Below are 23,692 nucleotides of genomic sequence, written 5' to 3'. Positions count from 1 at the left end.
GTTGGGAAATAAAGCCGTTGTGTCACTGAAATGTTGCAGTTGTATCAACTTAGGCAATTAGAACATTTTTATGCATACAACTAAAACGGAGCAGTGTGTTAGCTGCGTGATTAGTACTGATACAAGACGTATACATGGCTATATCTGTACAGTGCATTTCATTCAAAACAGTACACTCATAAAACACCATGGGAGCCGGTTGCATCCAGGGCTACTCTCAAGAGCATAAACCTGAACATTTGTAAATAAAAATCAGGCCACATGGCTTGAGAAATGTGATTGGCTGATGGGCAGTCAGAAGGGAACTCCTACTTACTCTCAACATGTGGTACCAAGCACAAGAGATACTCCAGACTTGTTTGACATGTTTATAGCCGTCAATCTGCAGTCATGGTAATCACATTAAGAATAACCCGTGAAAAAAAAGATTTAGGAAATTTAAATTTACAGCTTCAAAATAAAAACAGACCTGAAAAGAAAATAAAATCAATCATTTTCCCCTCCAGTTCTTATGTAACTAAGTGATCCCTGAGACTTTCACTGCTATCTCAATGTCGCCAGATAGCCGCCAACAAGAACTTGGCCGTGTTCACATAAAAGGAGACAATGTCTTTCCCATGTGAGAGGCTACTTATTTACTGTTTTATGTCTCAGATTTGACACTTGATAAAATGGTTCCACCAAGTACTGTCAAATAATCAAGGACAACAAACAAATCCACCTTTGACATGATGAGTTTGCTCAAAAACAGATGACCTTTAAACACTTAAAGTATGCCGGTTGGGCTCAAGAGGTGGTTGACGGGAATCCAATGGAAAAGTAACATGTGTCAAAATAAATCCAGTGCAATGCCAGATTGCAAAAACACATCTCTGGTTCTCATGTGAACAGGGAGAGCAGGCGGGGGGTGGGGGGGCTGAACCTGCAGGGGTAAGACATGAGTTCAGTGGAGACACAGTGTGGTGATACATGATACAGATATGTTTGGGGTATCAGCCTTCAGCTCTTCACTTCTCACAGGCTTTTACATTGGCATGTGAGTACGAATTAAGGACACCATAACCCGGTTCTTCCAACATATAATATCCTGACTGAAGCTCTCATGAATTCCAAAGGAAACTTACCAAGAGTGTGCAACCTTAGTCCCTGGCTACAATGTGGACTACAGTAACACTCTTAAAACTCTTGATACACAAAAGCACCACCATGTGGCAATATTTTATAGGGCACACAATTGTTAGTGGTTGTCAAATGCAGATAAGTGAATATTTCAACTCTTCCCAGTAGAATAAGTAAGTGATTTTTCTCTTCCTTTTAACACAGTTAATTTATTAAATCAACTTTTTTTAATTTCACATTAATATTTGTATGTAATTCTATAACAGCCTACTTATCATATATCCAGTAATATATAGTATATAGTATATTCATGGTGGACATTAACTTTTTTTATCCTATTCATATTGGCTACTACAGTTATATCATCTATTATGCAGTGCAGTCATTTCAATCACATGGTCGTCGTATTTTCTAGGAGGTTAACATTGACCTCTTTGGTGCTCCGTAGTCCTTCCCCCTCTCTACCTGTTTAGTGGATAAAGATGGCGGAAGCTCCTCCATGGCCCAGCCGGTTCTTCTGTCACAGATGCTCGGCAGAGATTAGTCCTCGGCTGCCCGTAAGTACCAGAGACAGAAAGTAAAGAGGGAGACGTGCGGACACATGAGAACCACATTAGTGTTGTTGTTACTCTGGTAGGAATCGATCTAGCGGCGGGGCCAGCACTTAGCATGCTAACTGTATTAGCTGGCTTGCTACGAGGTCCCGTTTATCTTGCTAACGCTACCCAGTGTTAGTTAGCTTGTTATCTAAGTACTGGATCCATCAGCATACAAACACGAACTGCTTAATCATTACCCACAGAATACGGCTGCTTTCCTTGCATGATTTGTACCCACGTTTTGTCGGGGTCATTGTAGATTGTTGTGGATTTACGAGCTATATTAGCCTAACCGTTAGCTATGTTATATTGACTAGCGACAACGTTAACTGGTGATTGTAAACACTGATCGCGTCTAATAGTCGACTTCAGGTATTTCTGTTATTAATCAAACGTTGTTAGCACCTTAAGACTTTATGTACTAGATTGTTAATCGCTTCTGTCAGTGATCCCGCAGGCAACAATGCCACTGCGTCCTTTTCTTGTTTTGCCATTCAGTTAGGCACACAAGTGGCATGTCTGTCACAGGCTAGAATCATCTGTCATAGACCTGCAAATGTTTCCCTTCACAATGTAAAACATCACCCACAGGTTTGTGTGGGTTGCTGGCAATGACCTGTGGTCACATTAACACCTCATACAGCTGTGCAACTGCTGATGTATTGTTTAGATTATAGCCTGTGTATTAAGTTAGTTCAACTTTATTTTATAATTTCAACCATTGTAAAAAATGTAGCTGATTGACATGTTGTTTCTCTCTAGATTAGGATAGAAAAACCTTATCCTAACAAAACATTATAAAACACAAGGACAAAAACATTTCTGTTCTGCGTGAGCTGTAAAACAAATATGGAAGGTGACGAGGTGTGTGTGTTTATATTAATAATAAGTGTGTTGAATGTGGGGTTGCTGTAAGGTGCTCAGTAGTCTAACAGCACAGAGTAAGAAGCTGTTGCTCATTCTGGTGGTGTTGGGCTTTATGTATTATCCACTACCTGGACGCCTTTCCTAAACATCTCTAGTGGTAGATGTCTTGAATGAAGGGTAAAGAGACCCAGTTGATCATCTAACTGTCCTCAGTGTTTGCTGAAGGGGCTTACAGACTACCGTCCTCATACTAGGTAGTAACACAGCTGGCCAAGACACTTTCAACGGTGTCCCAGCAGGATGGGGGTGGCAAGTCTTGCTCACTTCAGTTTTCTCAGCATCCTCAAGTAGGCTATCTTGGTCATAATGGCGGCCAGATGGAGGAGAGATCATCTGCTATGTGTGCTTGGAGGAATTTGGTGTTGTGTTGCCCCAATAAGTGAGCCAGTTGGTATTCTGTCAGGCCACCAAATACTTCACACTACTTTTCTCTACCGTTAGAGGTTTAGTCACAAGAAAAAGGATTATCATCTTCTGTCCCTTCTCACTGTCCAGCCATGCCATCAGTAGAGTTGCGTTTGACATATCTGATTTGCTGTTTTCACTTGAACAACACACACACGAAAAAAACAAAACAAAAAACTCCTACCTACAATGCACAAGCCTTTTGCACTGTTTATATTTAATTTCCACTTTAGTAGTTTAGTAGTTTTAGTTTTTTAGTTTTAGTCAAGTTTAATTTTCTGCTTATATTTTGCACTCCATATCCTACTTGAACAATGCATAGTGTATATACTTTAATTTATAGTTCTATATCTTCTAATTTTAATAATATTAGTAATATTTTCTATTGTGATATTCTTTGTTCTCTGTTTTTGCACTACTTTGCCCTATTGCTGCTGTGTCAACCTGAATTTCTCCTAAGGAGGATAAATAAAGGAATATCTTATCTTATCTTATCTTATCTTATGATTAGCTGTAGCTTTAGTGATCATGCAAGTGCCTAAAATAGTTAATTGAGCTTGTTGTGATGACTCTAATGTGTTGGTTTGTACTACTTTTTGTTTGTTTGCAGGAGTACACGTGTCCAAGATGTGATTCAGGGTTTATTGAGGAACTGCTGGAGGAGAGAAGGTGTGTATAAAGTGTATATTAACTTCACATATTAAGCCATCATTCCTAACAGTTGTGTTATTAACATGGAGTAGCTGACATCTAAGATAAAAGCACTCTGCAACCTCAGCTTTACATCAGCACCTATAAGGGCCAGCAACACGAGGTTTGACCCTGTTCTTTCTACAAGAATTGTGATCAAATACGCTTTCAATAGAAACATTTGTTTTGTCTCTCATAAGTTATTTAAATTATATGTGGTATGACAAATTGTGTTGCCTGTGCTAATAGAAGCCATTGTACCACTGTTTTTCATTCTATTCTTCAAAAAAATTAATTGGACACTGCTCTCTTTTTCTGCTATCTAGCTTAATGTTGTATTACTGTCCTTTATCCTCTTTTTTTATTTTTTATTTAATGGTATTTCAAGGTTAAATGTGGGGCCCCAAAAGCTACACTTCACATGTGAAATGAGAAGGTGGATGGCTAACGATAAGCGGAAGAAATAAGACACAGAAAAACATGACATCATAATTGTTAGGAATGATGGAAACTATGACGCATGGTGGAAAAGAATGACTTTCTCTTGTCAAGACAAAACTTTGTCAACTGTTTCTCCCCTGTTTAGTGCGGACAATGGTTCCATATCTACCATCTCCAGTGTGCCCCAGAACCAACAACCATTTGAGGTTTCTAGCTTATTCTTTTCTACACAACCTGTCTGTGCTATGACACTGTTGCATAATATTGTCATAAATTTCTAAAATGATTTCTGTTGACGTTTTTTGCTGATCTAGTAGGACACGATGGAAGTCATCTTGGTGTTTCTACTTCTGCTTCTGTGATTGACCACTATATATATATATATATTCTGTGTGCTGTAAAGATACTGTTACCTCCAGTGAACAGGGAAATTCTGTATGTCAGCATGCATTTGGGTATAAATTTTGCAACAAACTTCAGGTGTGTTGTATTGACCATAAATAACTGCGGACATGTATAGAAATAACAAAACTTGGCTTGTCAAAATACCTACTTTTGTTGGATGATTTACTGGACTTGTATAATGATAAGTACACCATAAAGAATATTCACACATTGGAATTGAAAAGTGAAAAAAAATTTAAAATATTCTTGATAAATAAAACAAATCAAACACAACCAAAACAATAAATAAAATGGAGTCTCCGGGTCTGTTAGCAAAAATTGCACTTAAATATTTGGCACAGGGGTAGGCTAAAGTCTCATTCGTTTCTTAACAGCAGTATATATAATGGTAAGGAAAACCCTGCTGTTTATTCTGGCATTATATTGCCCAAAATGTGGGTGACATTGTTAAACAGTAAGTCGATATTGTGACAGGCAATAATCGTACATATCATATGATATGTTGATAACACATGTTCTGTTTTTGTTTGTTTTTTTTCTCCCAGAATGCGGACCAGCACTTGTTTACGTTCCCTTCAGGTTATGGTCAGTTTGCCCTAGGTGTGTTCGACGACCGCTTTGACTTTGGGGCTGGGCTGGGAACAGAGGACAACCGGGATGCTGAAAACAGGCGGGAAAGGGAAAATGCATCACGGCAACGGTATGGTGCCAGGCAACCGAGAAGTCGTCACGGTTCAAGACGACAAGCAGGGAGGCATGAGGGAGTTCCCACTTTAGAGGGGTAAGGAGCACAGTTTGTGACTTGTGGGATGTGGAAGAAAGCTTTTGTCAAAAAAAAACTTCAGAAGAATACAGATGTTTATGACAAGCTTTCATGCAGCGTGAAGAGAAACACATGTACATGCTGCATCAGTACATCTCTGACCACTATCCTGAAGGCAGAACTTTTATATTCTTTGCCCAAAACACAAGTATGTCGGAGTAGATTTACATTGGCTTAATACTGTAGAAAGTTCCAATGTGAGTTAAGGTGTGACTCCTCACAGGGCTGTCCTGGGCTCTCTTAACAATAGAAGAAAAGGTTTCACTCACAGAGATAGTCAGGAAACAAAAAAAAAGCCAATATTTGGATAAGAAAGAAAACTATTAGGTAATAAATCTTCTTCTACACAGATTTTAACTAATGGTGGCGTGCTTTAACTCTTAGAAACAAGTTTAATTTCTCCCCCAATGCATCTGTATCATAGTTTTGTCATGTGTATCTTTTCTTTTTTAGAATCATTCAGCAGCTAGTGAATGGAATAATTGCACCTACTGCAATGCCAAATATTGGTGTTGGACCCTGGTAAGTCTATGGAGTTATATTTAACCAGTCAACAAATTATCAACAAAGTGCACTAGGAGTCTTCTAAAAGTTCTAATGTTCTATTCTTTTTTTTTTTTTAAAGGGGCGTTCTTCATTCAAATCCTATGGATTATGCCTGGGGTGCGAATGGACTAGATGCAATTATAACTCAGGTATTTTCAAGAAACCTTTTGAATGTTTTTAAACTGATTACTGGGCTTACTCAAAGCAACTAGATTGTATCTTTTGGACTAAACATTTCAGATGTTATAAGCAGTAAACACATATAAAGTGTATTTCTTTTAATTTGTTTTCTATTTCTTTTAAATCATCTTTAGTTATTAAACCAGTTTGAGAACACGGGACCTCCTCCTGCTGATAGGGATAAAATAAAAAGTCTTCCTACAGTACAAGTTACAGCGGAGCATGTTGGTAAGTAAAAACCTAATTGCTACTGATGTATCCAAATGTTTTAAATTGCTTTCTTTCTGATATCTTAGACTGTATTTGCACATTTGAACAGCAGTATAACTTTCTTTAAGACAGATGGTTGCGTGCTGTTATTAGATTTGCAGTGTCATTTCAAAGCCTAATTACCATTTTGCCAGACAAGCTCATCACCAGGCTTCAGTTTTGATCATATAAGAATGTTTAATTTGAAGCATCTCACCAGTTAATGACTGAAGTGAGCTCAAAGGCATGATTCTGTTAAACAGAGACAATGTCTTATCTGCCAATGTTATAATTATCCTAGTTACTTAACACACCCATCACATCAGGTTTTAGAGAGCTGCCTGGCTGTGCAACTGCCATTTTGCATAGCTTAAGGCAAGTCAAACCAGTAGCACAGCACCCAACCCTCTTAAATATTCCAGAGCTGGCAGGGCTTCACTGTGGCTGTTATTAGGGCAATGTTTTTTAAGTAACTCCATAATAATGATAATGTCACTATTGGTGAACCTTTTATCCATTTCTGTCTTTAAGCTTCAGGACTGGAATGTCCTGTGTGTAAAGAAGATTACAGTGTTGGAGAAAATGTGAGGCAGCTCCCATGCAATCACATGTTCCACAATGATTGCATAGTCCCCTGGCTGGAACAGGTATTACACAACACCTATTTAATGCTCTTCTCACTTAATATACACCATTGGCTATATGAAACTATGCGGTAACAATTACACTTTAAACAACTTCCTATTTTTACCACTCTTTCTCTCCAGCACGACACTTGTCCAGTGTGCAGGAAAAGCTTGAGTGGACAGAACACAGCAACAAACCCTCCAGAACTATCAGGGATGAACTTTACCTCCTCCTCTTCCTCCTCATCCTCTTCATCTTCCTCTACCCCTCAGTCCTCAAGTTCAACCAGCAATGAAAACTCCACCGATAACTCTTAGAGAACCCTTTGTCCTTATCACCTTATGAGCTGTTTATAGCTCCTAGGCCACTGTACTTCAAAGCGGTGACCTCCAGTCTCTCCCTGCTGAAGGGTAGAGACCTGAGTACATCTCACCAGGAGCACTCGAGCCTGATTCAGGGGTAAGTGATACGTGAGGTCCATGTATTTCTGCCCGTTCTGTTGCTCCCACCTTCATCAGGAATCTGAACAAAGGAAAGGGCGGAGGCCTGGAGTGCAGCTTCTGTCAGGGGGGATGTGGAGAAACACAGAAACTTCAAAAGGCTCGATCTGCCTGAATCACCTCATAAAGGAAGAGAACACAAAGGAATCCAAAGGTAGAAGACTCGGGAAAACAAGACAGTTGCTGTTCTTTTCTTTTTTTTTTAATCTCCAGACTTGTATGATTTAAAATGATCCACTTTTGCCAATGAAGCAAAAAGAAATGTACAGTTATTCCTTTTTATAAGTAGCATTCATATCTTGCAGATAGAATGACCCAAAGTGCACTGTAGTGCACTGTTTAAGTGTGCACTTAAGTTTCTTCATGGCTTGGAAAGATATTAGATTTGATTCGTTTAGTTCTCAAAACAAGATTACAACAGTTTATACAATTATTTTATTGTCAAGATCCACTTACAGTTTTAAGATGACCTGATATCACACAGGTACCATTGTTTGCACTTGAAATGATGCGTCAAATTGCAGTAATTTTGTGCTGTTTGGATAATGATGTGCATAATCATTACTAAATTACACATTATTATTTTGTCAGCAAGCCTATGATGTGATCAGCTTTTCACATTAAACACTTAGAAACATTTCAGTGCATTTGTGCATTTTAACTTAAAGGTAAATTAAATATTTTCTAAAGTTGCCAGTTGAAAAACTAATGATTTGCAGTATGATTGTGTCCAAAAGAAAAAAACCTGACATGAAAATAAAGATGGTTGAGTGCTACCACTCAAAGTTCATGTAAAGCATCCTCATTGTGTGTGTGTGTGTATGTGTGTATATGTAATATTCTCTGAAGGTCTAATCATGAGCAACAGGAGTCATAAGGGTAAAATTAAGCTTGTTTCACAAACTGACGGTAACTACAAACAAATATGTTTTAATTGTGTGTAAACAACCCCTGGGCAAGGTCTGTTTTCTTTTCCTGCACTTATTTTGTGGCATTGTGGTTAGACACTGGATAGGAGTGCAGAAACACAAGCAGGGAATGTTTAAATTTGTTTTCATTGGTACATCAATTAAGTTATCATTAAACAAAAACAAAAAAAAAGAGTCACTTGTTTGTCCTAAAACCAAATAAATAAGTATGGTAAACATTTTTTAGCAAACAGGGTAGTTCTGAGCTGTGCCAGTCTGAATTATTTGTCCCTTTAATGGTGTCTTGCAGGTTCTTAGAACAACCCTGCATCAACCAGGGAACAATAACATAATGACCGAGCACTGCTGGAAGTGCTTTCAATGCATAATACAATTTTGAGATTGTTTTGTTCTTTCACAGCAAGGCCTGGTATGCAGATCGTAAACAGTGTTCGTATTAAATCTTTCAGCAGGATGCTTGCCTGTTAAATGTTATCAATAAGCTAATAAATTCTACTTCCTTTTATTGTTTAGCCACATGGGTGTATTTCCTCTACATTGTACGTCTCTTGTCCTCTGGGATTTAGGTTCAAAGGCCTTTTAATCTGAGGGGATTGTTATGGACAGAACAGCTGTCTAGCTAAAAGACCAATGGATACACTTATTGCTATGAGTTTGACTTTACAATGTAAAATGACTGATTCATATTCACATTTTATTGTTACTCTGTATCTTTGTTGTCAATACTGCAAGTATTTGTGCCATTGTAACTACATACCTTGAAATATGGTTAGCTTTTCTAATATTTAGTGACTATAGATTCACTATATAGTTTAGATTTTGTGACTTTACACAAAATATCTTGAAAGAATTCAAATAGATTTTCAATATATTGGCAGCACTCTTTTCAACAAGGCACATCTGGATTTGGGGGGATTTTTCTCATACATTTACTCCGGGTTGTTTGAGTTGAATCTCTTGGTAGTAAACTGAAATTAATTCCACTGAATTTTAACAGAAGACTTCCAAGTTGTCTTTTCACTCTAAAACAAGTTGTCAGGAATTTGTCTTGTGTTGCTCTAGACGTCTCTGTTTTTACAACTGCGCCCACAGCAATATTTCCAGCATTACCACATTTTCTGCTAATATTTGAATTGTGTCATCTGTCCTTCTGTGCCTTTTTGCAAACTCTAGCAATGATCCATATGGTCGCTGCAGCACACTGTAGATTGTTTTTGAAATGGGGAGCTAAATGGATTTCTTCCAAGGAGCAGAATGTTACAGACATTTTCTTACACTTATAGCAGTTTTTGCTCCAAGATACATCTAGGTGATTTACGTTTCTAAAATGAAACGTGATTGAAAATGAAACACTTTTTTTGAGACTTTAATATCGTTTGAAATAACTTCATGGCCTGGCAAAAGCGAGAGTCATTCAGTTTTTCATGAAATATATTATCTTGACTCATATGCTTGGCCAAATTACACACGACTATTATCATTAAACGAGCTTAAATGGCTTCAAGTGAAGACCAACGCTTACTCATTTTACGTGACCACGCCCCTAAACAAGACGTCATGTGTACGTGCTGATCAGGGCGTGTGCGTGAAGTGCAACTAGAGGACGACCAACTACATCGGCTCCACTGAGGAACAGACAGCCGCTCACATCTAGCTGGAAGTCCACCAGAAAAAGGAGGAAGAAGATTCAGCACGTCGTCGTTAACGTCGCGTTTATTCGACGATTTAGTAAACATTATCTAAATTATTAGCCATGAAGTTATTGTGGGCTGTCAGTGCCCTTCTGTTGATCTGTTGGGGAGCCAATGCGTCCACAGGTAAGAATTTTGTGTCAGCCATGTTGGTTGAAGATGTAGACTTTGCCCTGATTGCGAACATTAAAAATGTTCCTGTTCTTGGTTTGTTGACGGAACGACAGTTATTGTTTTACATGTGGTATATCTTTGTGAAGGTGGCATTAATACAAAACCAACCACCATATCCGGCGTTGGTGAGAAACGCTCTCATATTAGCGGCAGCTGTATTAGGCGTACTGTTGTTGCTAGCGACACATTAAGCTAATTTCCAATCGCAGAATCCTTTCAGACGATTAACCGAGCGTTTCGTGACTAAACAACATTGGCGTTTAATGTATTTGTCTAATCCTGTCCTCGTTCAGTGTTTTATGTTAGGCGCTAAACGTCAGCAAATGTAATGGGTCACGTGAGCTCCACACTATTGATCTGGTAGCAGATCACAGCAGTCACACTGCCCGCGTGCAGCGACGCTTCACCGGAGAGTCTCGCCTATTTTTTCCGCGAGCGGTTCCCATTAAAAATAGACATTGTAAAAGGTCCCTATCGACAATATACCAGCAACATTTACACCTTTAACTACAGTTGTAATGTCTATATCTGTAGAATGTTTCACAGACGTGGTAAAAAAAAAAAAAAAAAACACCTCCTGCTTCTGTTTGAGGTTAAAAGCTCTTTTCTGTGGACAGAATCCATTCATGTATGAAAAGGCTTTTATTGTATGGTGTTTATTAAAGGCAAGCTGGGCAGTGGTCGTGTGGTGGCTCAGTAACGTTTGCCGTTGTAATGTGAACTGTCGGCTTCACTGACCTAGGCCTTGTTTTCCAACGAATAGCCCTTTGGTAATTAAGTCTTTCATCACATCCTTTAGAAACAGGAGCCCCGGCTCGTAACGTAAGCGATAGTTGGTGTTGCTTGTTCTGAATAAACGGTCATTAGTTGTCTTTGATTCAGTGCGCCAGTAGGCCCAGTCCACGTGATGTGCATTAGCTGTCACGATACAGTATTTTAAAGGGCTATTATTGGTGCTCATTAAGTGTCCTGCCTATACTTGTGCTTCCCATCAGCTGATCGACTCTGGTCATTGACCAGCGATAAAGACATGCGTTTTATTAATACACAGCTCTTTGCTCGGCTACCAAAGATCATTATTAATTATCTGTAGGGTGTGTCAACATTGGATTGACAGCTTTTATGGCAAATAACATCCAAAGGGACAGGCATTTCTAAAGTGGGAGTAGTATTGGAGACACTGAATTTTACACTTATTTTAGTAATAAACATTTCATCACTGTTTTTAGTTTTATGGCAAAGCTACCGTACAGTTATCGTCTTAACCAAATAAAAATGACCGCCCCAATGAGCTTATAAGTCTTAATAGATTGATAGTCCACACATTATACAAAATATACACGCGGGGGGCTGGTTCAGTTGTCAATTTACTTAAGCATGTCAGGATTTTAATGTTTTCTTATGACATTAGTACTTATTAAAAATGGGATAATGTATAATAATTTGAGCTTTCTTTTTAAAAATAGAAGAGTTACTAACAGTCATTTAAGTACATACAAAAAAAAACAAACTGAGTCATTTTCCACTGGGTATTTCATCATCCTAATGCAGTTAAGAGAAATGGGCAAGTACATTACATTGACTGATATAATATGCTGTAAAACTTTGGTCTGAAGTCAAATGAACCAGTTGAGACATTCAGTGTTTCCTGCTTTGGTAATGGCAGCTCTGGAGTAGATGAGAAGTAAAATTAGATTTCCCTAGAGTTTCAGCTCCTTCTCTAGCTTTACTTTATCATGAAAAGTGGGTTACGAAGCCGACATGTAGGTAAGGCTACTTTTGTGTGTGTGGGGGGGGGGAGCAGGCAAGCGTTTGTTTTGTTTTTTTTCACACCTGAAGTGCTTGATGTTTAATCCCAGCACTTTGGTAAATAGTGTTTTGACCTCCATCTTTACACTCCAGCTGCTTAACGTGCTCTCACTTAAATGATCATTTTAGGATAGAAGCCTCCAGTCGAAGCACAGACAGTGACAGGTTGTTGTTTTTTATAGTGGTGACCAATCTGTGCTGGTCCACTAGGGCTGAATGATTACATTGGACAAAGTGGGCTACTTGATTAGTGCCCTCCAGATGTACAGAATACAACAAGATCAGGTCACATCCAATGGATTTATGTTGGCTGAAAGTGACATGTATTTGTCCCCTCATCAGAAGGTGTTAATTTCAACAGTAATCTGGGTCAGATAGAACAAGGCTGAAATGGAAGCTTGAAATGGCCACTTTAAACAATGTATTATTTATTATTTATCATTATAACTTATTATTTTCATGAGTGTCACTGCTTTTTTCATGATGGAACCATTGGTATTCATCTTTTATTGGAAAAGACGTTGCACTGTACTAGTTTTTCCTGTTCAGTGTGAAAATTTCAATATACTTTGTTACACAAGTGTTGAAATTGGCCTCCGGGTGACATGTTTTAATCTTTGTTGTACCCTTTGTGTTTTTCAAAAGCTGAGTAAATTTACACTTGAGTTGTTAATTTTCAACCGACTGGTTCAATGAAAAATGAACTTCCAATGAAGATAAAGCATGTGTCCCTATAGCTTGGGTTTATTTTCCCCACTCTGCTTTTTTGTGCTTAACAAATATCATGCTAACTTTGCATCACATGAAATCCTAATCTTCTTTTCCTTTATGTAAAAATGATAGATTTCCAGGCTTTTTTGGTACATTGTTCAGGCCATTTAGCTTGTTGTTGACCATATGTAAACACAGAATATCAACTATAGAATTTGTTCTCTAAAAGGGCTCTAAACTCATGGAGCTGGTTCTCAAAGTACAGAGCAGAGGCCTATAGGCAGCCAGTTGCCGCGTCAAGCTGGTTTACATCTAATCATTGTTGGGACTGGGGCCGAGACTATATTTAATTTTGAACTTTCCTGCAGCATGTTGGGAAGGTGACCTTTGGAAGCCACTAAGCAAGAAAAGTTACATGATCTACGCGTGGAGACCGGGGCTCTTGTCAATTTCACAAGTCTGCCTGTTTTGTCATTAATTCATATTTGCTGACAGTTTTGAAAATTGAGTTTTAAATAAAGTCTACTTTTATATAGAATATTAACTCAGTTTTCATTTGAGCTGCTGTTTTCCTCATTGGGACCCACCCCTGGTTTGTTCTGCTTTCTTAGTCTATGATTTTCCCGAGAGGAGGAGAACAATCTTGCTGTGCTTTGGGCGGTAGTGTAAGAATGTTAGTCTTTCCTGGACGCACCTACATTTCCCCCGCCCGACCACCACTGAGTGGCCAAACAAACCCACCATGCCTGGTATGAATGTGGAGCACCGTGATTCTGGGGAGGACTAAAATATTGAAAACAAGTATTTTTAGTGTTATTCCCCTGTGAGTGCATCGATGGCAGATGCTGAATATTTGCATTTGCCACTCAGTGGGGATTGAGCGTGTTGACTTCCGTTTACTTTGAGGTCATGTGCATAGCCTACATTATATCATCGGCAGAATATTCAGAAAAATAGGCTACGTGTTAGCCTAGTTTAACACGCTAACCACTGTTGGGTGACACGAGGCGCTGCAGAGAGTGCACCAGCCCAAAATGCTTCATGCATGTCCTGGAGCTTTCATGGATTTTTAAATATAATTTTATCATGTGAAATGTTTTTAATTTCAACCTCATCGGCTTTTCTCTTCATGTTCTGTTTCATTCATTGCACATTGTTTTTCATGGGAATGCTATTAGATGCTTTTATGGTTTTGTTGTTGTTTTTTTGTTTTGTTTGTTTTGCTATTGCTGACTTTAGGGATGTCTTGATCCAAACCAACATTTATTGTTGAGTAATTGCTAATACTAAGCCTTTTTAAAGGCATTAAATAGAACAAAAACACTTAATTTTGTTTAAATTTAAATTGACATTAAAGTCCACTGATAACAGATTCATCGCAGAGATGATCACCCAAACCTAGTAGTATACTTTCATTGATATAAATGGGGTAGAAAAATATTTTATTTTAAAAACAGTTTGAACAGTGAATGAAACATTAGGACTTTCACGTAGGTAGGATTTATTCCAATGCAGCAGAAGTCAAATGGTTTAAGCTTGATGCACATACTAAATTGGAAACTGAGAGTATAACTCAGTGCTGTGCTCTCAAATCAGCTCGGGTCATCCCTAATTGCCTTTATGTTGCCTTTTTTATGTTCATCTTAATGGGTCAGAGTACCATGAATTAATTTACCCAAATAATTGGGCAAACATGTTGCTCTGATCTATGCCTTTTCTATATGCTTACTTTCATATTTTCCATTTCATTTGTGTTTTATTAACTTTGTGTCTTTTTCTTTTCTTTTTCCAATTTGCTTGTCTTTCTTCCATCACTGCCTTTTTATCATCCATGAAATCACATGGCTTGCTTTAAACCCACCACATTTTAAATTTCTTACAATCTCTGTTTGCTGGGCTGACTGTATACGGTGCTCAGCGGGTTTTATCAAGTCTCCCCTGTCTCAGATGAAGCTGTTCAATGACAGCGCAGAGCTGCATTGCGAGGTGATCGGGTACCCCATCCCAGAGGTGCAGTGGTGGTTCATAGAGGGTGAAGAGCCCAATGAGACCTTCACCCAGCTCTTTGACGGGGCACGGGATGAACGTGTGCAAATAAATGCCACATATATAGCACATGCCACTAGCACCATTCACCTCACTAGCCTCACCTTCGACGACTCGGGCACGTACGAGTGCCGCGCTTCCAACGACCCTGACCGCAATGAACTGAAGAAGACGCCAAAAATCAAGTGGATCCGCTCGCAGGCAAACATTATTGTGATCGAAAGTGAGTGGCAGCGGAAGCATGAGGAGAAGTAGCTTGGCTGTTATCTCCTCATTAGTGAAGTCCTGGACATCCAACTCCTGTCACTCTCAACTCCCATGCTTACCGGTCCAGTACCCTCTCCATCCTGCTTCACCCAGTATACACTCTCCCTCTCCTCTTCCTGAAAGCTCCCCGGTTGTCCTGTAGTAGAACACGAAACCTGGTCATTAAGCGTGGCCGGGCCGCTCCCTAATCCTGTATTACCTGACACACAACACGTCTTCAGTCTGATGCCTTTTTTTCCCCCATGTTTCAACGCTTAGGTACCATTATGGTAGGTTTCTTGTATATAATACTGGTCATAAGGTTGAAAACTTGCAAATGGCTCCTGCAAAAATTATGACTAATGATTTTGAGATAAACAAAAAAGGGGTGTCAGATTACTTGATTAGTATTGCTTCTTGGTAGATATTTATTTTGCTAGCAATTTCCTAGCATTTCCTTAATTGATACTAACATTGGCATTGCCCCTTTTGTTTATGCTTCTAGACCGCTACTGAATGGTAGGCACAGAAGATGGCAACTGGTTATTAAAAATAGATTCTCAGCCATGGGGCATCTTTCTGCCTTGTGGTCCAGTATTATTATTTGTGGACAAATTGGTCAGTTTCTTCAAATGAAGCAAAAATACTTAAATTTGACTTTTTATCATGTAATTGGCATTGGAAAAGCCAGTGATTTTTCATCCCCTTGTTGCTTCTTCTGCATGTGTATATATGAAGAGAGATTTTCCCCATGACCTTGTTGTAGACTATTTACTAGATTTCCAGTACAACTCCTATTCTCCCCTCCATTCTACTGTTGGTGGGACAGATCTCCCCATTTTGGGGAGCTCTTTCCACCTTTCTTGGAAACATCAGTGCATTTGTTCAGAACTTGTACGTTTGTCACAATGTTTTCTTGGTTTAACTTGTGAAAATTGATTTGTTCTCCTGGGTAAGTTGCGAAGGACTTAGTTAGTAATTCTTTTTTTATTTCTGCTTGACCACTTAAAGGACCAGTGTGTAGGATTCAGTGGCATCTAGCAGTGAAGTTGCAGCCAGTTTAATACAGCTCAGCCTTCCAAGCATGTACAAGAAACCTAGTAAAAAATGCAAAAAGGCCTTATCTAGAGCCAGTATTTGGTTTATCCGTTCTCGCCTCTGTGGAAGAGGACTTGTTTCCTCTGTAGAAAAATGGCTCATGCTAAGAGAACACAATTCTTATTTTTGGCTGATTATACACTAATGAAAACATGCCTATGGATATTATATTTAATTTCTGCCAGTAGATCATTCGAAATGTTACACACTGGACCTTTTTAACACTCAACAAGAAAAATGACATGCTGTATCAATTCATATTTACACTTTTGGGACAGTAAAAAGAATAACTCATTGTTGACCTCTTCCACCACTTTTTTAAATTTCTTTACTTAACAGTGAGTGTGAGCGTGAGGCTATCATGTACCTGCTGTGCCCTAATATGACATTTTGGACCAAATTATTTCTGTCTGAGTGTCGAAAGATCAAATGTCAATTAAACTAGAGCTTGAAAATTTTTGAATACATTTTAAGGCAATAACATCATGTCATTAATGAAGTATAAGAGTCTTTAAGATGCTATTTAAACACAACAAGCTGAAATTTGACATTTTAGAAAAGGATTATAAATAATTAATTTTTCCTCTGTTTATTTTAAGCCCCAAACATCATTACCGAACCTGTTGAGGTCAGCAACCAGACCTCTGCCACCCTGCGCTGCAACTTGACAGAGTCCAGTCTTTCCAGCAAGGGCTCCCACTGGATGCACAATGGAAAACTCATTGAAGCTTCCAAATCTTCTGATCCTTCTTTATCCACTGAACTCCAGTAAGTAGCTACTTCCACCTAAGTGTGTCATATGGGCAGATCTGCTTTGCAGTTACTATCGCACAATAAAGATCTCTGATAGTAATATATAAATGTACTTTGTCTTAAATTTGTGTTTATGTGCTGTTTCTCACTAACTCTAAAACAGAAGGCCCATTTCTGTTTTGTAAAGACGTGCAATTTACTGGTTAGCAGTAAGTGAATGAGCCGTACAAGAAAATGGCGGGCCCATTTGGCTTTAATAATTTTACTGACATGGAATGTCTTGCTGTAGTCTTTATTTCTTCCCTTTTTTACTCTGATTCGTATACTGTTTCTTTTTTGCTTTGTTACTACAGTCAATAGCCATCTCTATGTATTCTCCCTCTGACTTTGCCTTTTGCCTATCGGTCATCCCTCCCCCTCTCACCATCCTCCCTTCCTCCCTGGCTGCCTCCATTAGCAGCCTAGCAAAGAGCGCCATTCAGGCATTCACTGCTCTTGCTCAGCAGAGAGCTGGACCGTGCAGTCGTGCAGCTTTGCCGGTAGTCTTGGCAGCAGGGATAAGCGCCCATAGCTGTGTGCTCACTCGCCCTGACCTTAATTCCCCATTAGAGAGAGCGAGCAGGACTGTATGGGACAGCAGCACCAAACAAAAGTGGATTGTGTTTACCAGAGGAAATTTGAAATATTTGTTGCATGGACAAGCAGCTTTATTTTTACCCCCAGCTCTTGTGCATAAACAGTGTTATAGTGTGAATTTTCTACTTAGTTAAGTAGGAAACGAACAACTGTCATTAATGTGGTTTTAGTACAATTGGTTAGAAGTTATATATTAGGTCTGCAGAGAAAAATACTCCTACATTTCTATTAATTAAAAGTGTTGCAAGGTGTTCTCAAATCATTTATTTTTTTTCTTTTCATAGTTTGGAGAAGATCACCCACAGTTCTGGTGGAAAGTATGAATGTGTGTTCCTGACTGAGCCAGAGGTGAAGCAGACAATTGAAGTCAAAAGTAAGTTAGTTAATGAGTATCACAGATCCAAGTTCCTTTCATTGAAGAACTGACAATTAAAGGAAGCCATTTTCCAGAAAAGCATCATGTTTTATTCAAATAATGTTTTCATTAACAATGGAAGTACTGTTAATATTTCATAAGGTGACGCTTTGCTTGTGTTGGTGGTCCAAGGTATTACTGACAAATTAAAGGACCAGTTTGCACAAAAACATTTTAACAAAAAAATGTTGGTTAGTGTAGAGACATTTGTAATTGAATATCTGTAATATTGGAGCTTTGCTGTAAAATACTTGGTATATATGAGCGCCAGTCTCATCTGATGTTTTTTGTCTCTGCTGTTGTGCAATTCACCATTAAGTGACAACTGAAAACTGCATGTCACCTGCACATGCAGCAGATAATAGAATAATCACGAGGGTGACAGTTTGATAATGAATGTAAAATTTTAAATCAGTGTTCAACATCACAGAAGTTCTAAACTGAAATAACTGTGAATTGATCATGATAATTAAATAAATGTAATATTATGAAGGTAGCTCTGGAAACATTCCAATCAGTTCTTGGTTTCGTAATCTTATTTGAAGATGCCTCTTGCTCTGGGATAAACAATTAAAGGCAGATCAGTTCATCAGTTCACCAACTTTCATATTCTAATTTGAATATGTGTTTCTCTTCCTGCTGTAGCACTTCCCCATGTTGCTGCCTACAAGCACTCTGAGCATGGCAATGAGAAGGACAAAGGTGTGATGGTCTGTGTGAGTCATGGCTATCCACTGCCCACTGACTGGACCTGGTTCAAAGAGGGAATCGACGGGGTATGTAGCTTGTTATTTTTATTATTTTAAAATGATTCATGATATGTTTTTGATCTACAGTTCTAAACCAGAGGACATGAACCTAAAATTTCTGTCACCTTCATTTTTGTGGTGGTTTTCCAAGTTGCAAATAATGTGATATAATGTTGAATGGTTGAACCTGTCTCCCTGTTTATGTCACTAACTTGTTTAAACATAACCCTCAGCCTATCACCAACGGCACTTCCGATAAATATGAGATCAAGAGCACCCCTAACAAGACCACACTGACGATTAATGACCTGAGCATCGAACAAGACATCGGGGACTACACCTGCTCTGGGACCAATGAACTCGGCACAGCCACCGACAAGATCCACCTGCGTGTCCGCAGTCGCTTGGCTGCTCTCTGGCCATTCCTCGGCATTGTGGCCGAGGTCATCATCCTGGTGACCATCATCTTCATCTACGAGAAGAGGAGAAAGCCTGATGAGATCAACGACGGTACGTAGGCCACGCTGCCTCCACCACTATACATTACATCAACTTGTATATTAGCACTGAGTGATGAAACACTGCCTTCTCATCCATTTCAATGAGACCACTATGTTGACACATGTAAGGTCACACTCCTCTTGTAGTACTTGTAAAATATCGTGTCATCGTACTATAAAGTGCTGTTGATGCTAGTACTGGGCCTTTTACATTGTATGTAATCTTCATGCGAGACCTGAAGCACGCTGCCACTAGTGCTGTGCTGTTTTGGTCTGAACAGCCAATTAGAGCTGAGACTTTTATTTGTCAATTGGCCATTTTGAGTTGGAGAAAACCCTCATATCATGAATAGGTGGCTATCAAAGCAGCTGTGAAAGTATCCAGCAAAGTAAATTGTCTTTTTGAGGGTAGATATGGCCACGCAACTTGTCATTCCTCTGTCGTAATGAGGAGACAAACACATTGAACACTAGGCCTTGTTTACTCAACTGTGAGTTAAGACCATTTAGTGCCCCCCAGTGGCAAGATGGAGATTATTAAGGAAAAGCTTTGCTCTTTAGCTGGGGATTTGTCGATTTGTAGTTGCATGCATTCAATATGAACTCTTATTGTCTTTGATTTTGCTATTTACAGTTTAAAAATAAAAATCAGGTATTAGCTTCCGCCTTTGTATAAAAAATCTGTGATAGAAACTATTATTTTTATTATTTACATTTTTACTTCTCTGTTCGCTGCTGATTTTGCATTTTGGTAAGTGAACAAAACTGCATGTCAGACTGAAGTGGTTGAGCTGAGGTGACCGCGTGGACAAGGCTATGGGAGTCTGAATGAACTGCTTTCATAGTCGCCACTTCTAAGAGGAATGTGCTCAAAGATTTGGTCACTCTTTCACTGGCCCTACAAACAAAGCAAGCTTTAAAATAATTTCTTGCCATTTCATTTATTGGCCTCTTTCTTTAAAAAAAATCCCTTGGTTTGAGCCAATGAAAGAGTCAAATGAGAGTCACGCGTAAGCTAGTGTAATGGTTTGACATGAAATTGGACAGGTTAAAAAAAGTGAGAGGTTTCAGCATTCTGTCTGCATGCCTTCTGCATCTTGTACTTTATGCATGATAAATGATAGGCAACCCTCTTCTGAAGATCACTACATCATTTACATTTGTCTCATTCACCATTTGGCCACAGAGATGGGGCCTACTTTTGCCTTACCTTGTCAATATGTTCTCTTGCTCTGGTGTGAATACTGCCACTATACATGCTAGGATGTGTGTTAGCTAGCCAGTTTCAAGATGTTTCTTGTTTTTATCTTGGTACAGCCACTGCAGTGTTCCTTTGGTGTCCTTTTGCTTGTATTGCATGAGCCTCTGTGGTGCTAGAGGGGTGACTCTGGACAATGTTTTAAAAAAGATAAATGGCAATTTCCAAATCTTATGACAGATTGAGACATATAGTAGTTTTATTAAGTGACATTTAGTACCTTGTCTTTTATAAAACACAGTTATGTGTGGAATTGCTCATATAAATAATTGATTAAGGATTTTGTTGTATCATTCATGGTCAGAAATGCAACAGGCAGGCATGCCTCAGGTCAAGTTAGATTAGATCATAACCTCATTGGAATCATGTTGCAGAGGATGTCAATGTTCTAACACTTGCTACCGTCATCTGTGGGTGGACGGGTGGACGGGGGGTGGGGCATGTATTGCTGGGCACTGATCAAAGACATGTATCATGCTATCGACTGACTCTTCTTCTTGTTTGCCTTCCCCTCATTGATCGTTTACTGCTGTCCAGATGACGACTCAGGATCTGCTCCTCTGTAAGTACAGTCAGCAGCTCAGTACCTTGCTTGTCAATACAAAAAAATATATATATATTTTTTACAGAACTCATGTTTTTCTCTATGATGTGTTTTTCAGGAAGAGCAATTCTAATGCGAATCACAAAGACAAGAATGTGAGGCAAAGGAATTCTAATTAGAGGCTGAAGGAGGTGCGTATATACATATCGATGGGGGATGAAGTTCTTCTTTTGAACTGGAAAAAAACTGTTTTAATTCTGTACTCAGTATCTGCATGTTTAACAATGCCCTTGAACAAAAGAAACAATAAAACAAATGTACAATCTGAATATAAGGCTGAAGATAATTCTTCACTCATGCAACTTTTTCTTTTTCCTAGATGGACATCCAGAAGGCAGTCCAGGATTCAGCTGTTGTGTTGCACATTATACTGTGCACCCTGCAAACTGCAATTTGAAGTACCTTTTTTGTGCTTGGGTGTTAATGTTTTAAAAAATTGGACGGATTTCCTCTTGTTGTGTTTTCTTCTCTCTATTCTTCTCCACATTGTGCAGCCAGAGAAGTGCCCGCCGGGGACAATTATTAAATTGAAGAGAACATAGTGTGAAATAATTTTCTGCTTGAGGCCTCGGGGCAAATATTGCATGAGTTTAAATGCCGTTTTAGAAAAAGTGTGTGTTCGTTGTAAAATCATTAGAAAGTCCATGTGAGGAATGCTTAGTTTGTGGTTATTTTTTGTTAATGCTGATGCTTCCTACACTGACCTCACGTTGTCAGTCGTTTTTCTTTTATATCCTCCACTCTGGAATGGTTACTTGGAAAGCAGCACAAGTTGGGTTTTTTAAGAGGATCTGAAACCTTTTTTGATCCTGCTACATCACTGCCATTCTTTATAGCAACGACTGGAGTGTGTTTGAATTCACGCATTTGATCTGTCCCTACACTACCACAAACCTCTCATAGCAGAGTTTTATACTTTGCCTTAACAAGCACCATTTTCTCTTTCTTGTCTTTTTTGCATTTTGTTACCTGTTACAAGCTTTAACTGTGACATGTAAATTTAAATGCAGAAATGACTTAAAATTCAATTGTTTTATAGGTTTTGTTGCCGTAAGAAATTACTCTTCTTTTAGTTAGGAAAGCTTTTCGTCCCTTTTTTTTTTTTTTTTTTAAATCATGCTTGTATTTCCTTTTTTCTCCACTTATTTTAAATTGAAAGTTTTAGTCACTGATGTTTTTGTTGCTGATCATGTCACATCCACATAAAGATATATTATTGAGGACCAAGTGCAAGAAATGGAACATCTGTTGCTTCTGTTGAATGCGACTTACATACCATGCACTGATGTTTCAGTCTAATATAACAGATCAACGTTTTAATAAGAGATTTTCTTTCTCACTCAATGTGATCTGAGATAAAAAAAAAGTTTGTGCGCGATTGGTGGACCGTCGTCTGTTTCCTTCACTGTGTAGATGATTCAGAAGCCTTATGTTCCATTTAACCTGAGTAGTGTTGTGATTGGATGTTACCATTTCAGAATTACACGAATAAAAAGACCTAGCCAGAATTGTGTAAACTGTTGTACCTTACAAGTACGTGGAACACCATCTGCTGTACAACTTGGCACAAACTGAATAAAGGTTTTGGATTTTACATGTCTGTTTACTCAACTTTTTTTTAAACAAATGATATAAGGGTGGCATAGCAAGGCTTCCTCACCTAATGTTTTAACTCTTTCATCTCTGGGGTGGAGGTGCATTGGCCTAGCATGGTCACGGCTGCTTGGCCTATATAGTGGCACAGAAGATCATAATCATTATTTGTTTGAGAGTTTTTGTTTGCAGGTCACTAATTCCTACAGTCTGTCAAGGTATAACTTACAAAAACAGTTAATACAAGTTTAAACAATGTTGACTTCATGAGGATCTGAGGTTCAGTGGCTTTATTTCTATAGACTATTGCATGTCATACCTTTTTACTTGTTATCATGTTACGTGCAAAACAAATCTGATTGAAAGCTTTAGTTTTGAGAATCTTAAGAACTCCGCTGCGGCTGTGTCCAGTGGGGAAGTTTTAGTCCTACACAAAAAGCACTTGGACAACAAAACTGGAATTTCTGGGTAAAGTTTCAGACATGTCTTTACACTTTTTACCAAAATGCTTTTTTGTTGACTTTACCTTGCATTAAATTCCTGTTTCACACCCATGATGCTCCATAAAAGCTAATAAAAAACGTTGTTTGTGACCCTCTTTTAACAACAGAGCTGTGGATATTTCTGATTACCATGCCTGCTTCCTTACTGTAAAAAAATGTATACTTCAAAATTAAATTTATCTTTGTTTTTGAAAGCCTAAATTGGAATGTCTCAAAATGCAATGAGAAGCTGCAGCAGGATAAAGTTTCTAAAAAAGACTGTAAATTATGGTAAACGTTTTTAATAAGGACAAAAACACAAGTGAATGCATCTTCTGAGGGGCTTAGGATCCAGACCTTGGAGCCACAGAAGGAACAGGCTGTGTCCAGTGCATGGTGCCTCTGAGTGCTTAAAAAGGTATAGTGGCTCAGGAAGCTTGAGTGTGCAATGTGTATCCTTTTCCACCAGGTGGAGCCATTTAACCGA

At 38.7% G+C, this 23,692-nt stretch overlaps 2 protein-coding genes across 3 annotated transcripts; both read left to right on the top strand.

Annotated features, from left to right (window-relative positions):
- The first annotated feature begins 1,555 nt into the window (after positions 1-1,555).
- On the top strand, positions 1,556-8,310 carry LOC127350509 (E3 ubiquitin-protein ligase RNF126). Its single transcript, XM_051377213.1, has 9 exons — positions 1,556-1,676; positions 3,661-3,719; positions 4,327-4,387; positions 5,132-5,367; positions 5,863-5,931; positions 6,035-6,104; positions 6,270-6,363; positions 6,916-7,031; positions 7,152-8,310. Exons 1-9 carry the CDS (start codon positions 1,602-1,604, stop codon positions 7,326-7,328), a joined length of 957 nt encoding a protein of 318 aa, XP_051233173.1. The 5' UTR covers positions 1,556-1,601; the 3' UTR covers positions 7,329-8,310.
- Positions 8,311-10,031: 1,721 nt separating this feature from the next.
- On the top strand, positions 10,032-22,724 carry bsg (basigin). Of its 2 annotated transcripts, none has more exons than XM_051376069.1 (8): positions 10,032-10,257; positions 16,815-16,983; positions 17,889-17,977; positions 18,665-18,795; positions 19,002-19,278; positions 21,076-21,088; positions 21,189-21,261; positions 21,450-22,724. In XM_051376069.1, exons 1-7 carry the CDS (start codon positions 10,194-10,196, stop codon positions 21,247-21,249), a joined length of 804 nt encoding a protein of 267 aa, XP_051232029.1. In that variant the 5' UTR covers positions 10,032-10,193; the 3' UTR covers positions 21,250-21,261; positions 21,450-22,724. The 2 variants fall into 2 exon arrangements, with proteins under 2 accessions (XP_051232029.1, XP_051232028.1); XM_051376068.1 differs by having other exon boundaries at positions 10,033-10,257; positions 21,064-21,088.
- The last annotated feature ends 968 nt before the right edge of the window (positions 22,725-23,692 follow it).

This window comes from Dicentrarchus labrax, unplaced genomic scaffold (assembly GCF_905237075.1).
Source record: "Dicentrarchus labrax unplaced genomic scaffold, dlabrax2021, whole genome shotgun sequence".
In the NCBI taxonomy this organism is placed as follows: Eukaryota; Metazoa; Chordata; class Actinopteri; family Moronidae; genus Dicentrarchus; species Dicentrarchus labrax.
This window is presented reverse-complemented; position numbering and strand designations above follow the sequence as displayed.

Coding starts and splice junctions, on each gene's coding strand:
- LOC127350509 (XM_051377213.1), top strand. CDS start 1,602: ATGGCGGAAGCTCCTCCATGGCCCAGCCGGTTCTTCTGTCACAGATGC. Junction 4,388..5,131: donor AGAACCAACAACCATTTGAG/GTTTCTAGCTTA, acceptor TTTTTCTCCCAG/AATGCGGACCAGCACTTGTT. Junction 7,032..7,151: donor TAGTCCCCTGGCTGGAACAG/GTATTACACAAC, acceptor CTTTCTCTCCAG/CACGACACTTGTCCAGTGTG.
- bsg (XM_051376068.1), top strand. CDS start 10,194: ATGAAGTTATTGTGGGCTGTCAGTGCCCTTCTGTTGATCTGTTGGGGA. Junction 18,796..19,001: donor TCAAAGAGGGAATCGACGGG/GTATGTAGCTTG, acceptor CATAACCCTCAG/CCTATCACCAACGGCACTTC. Junction 21,089..21,188: donor GACTCAGGATCTGCTCCTCT/GTAAGTACAGTC, acceptor TGTGTTTTTCAG/GAAGAGCAATTCTAATGCGA.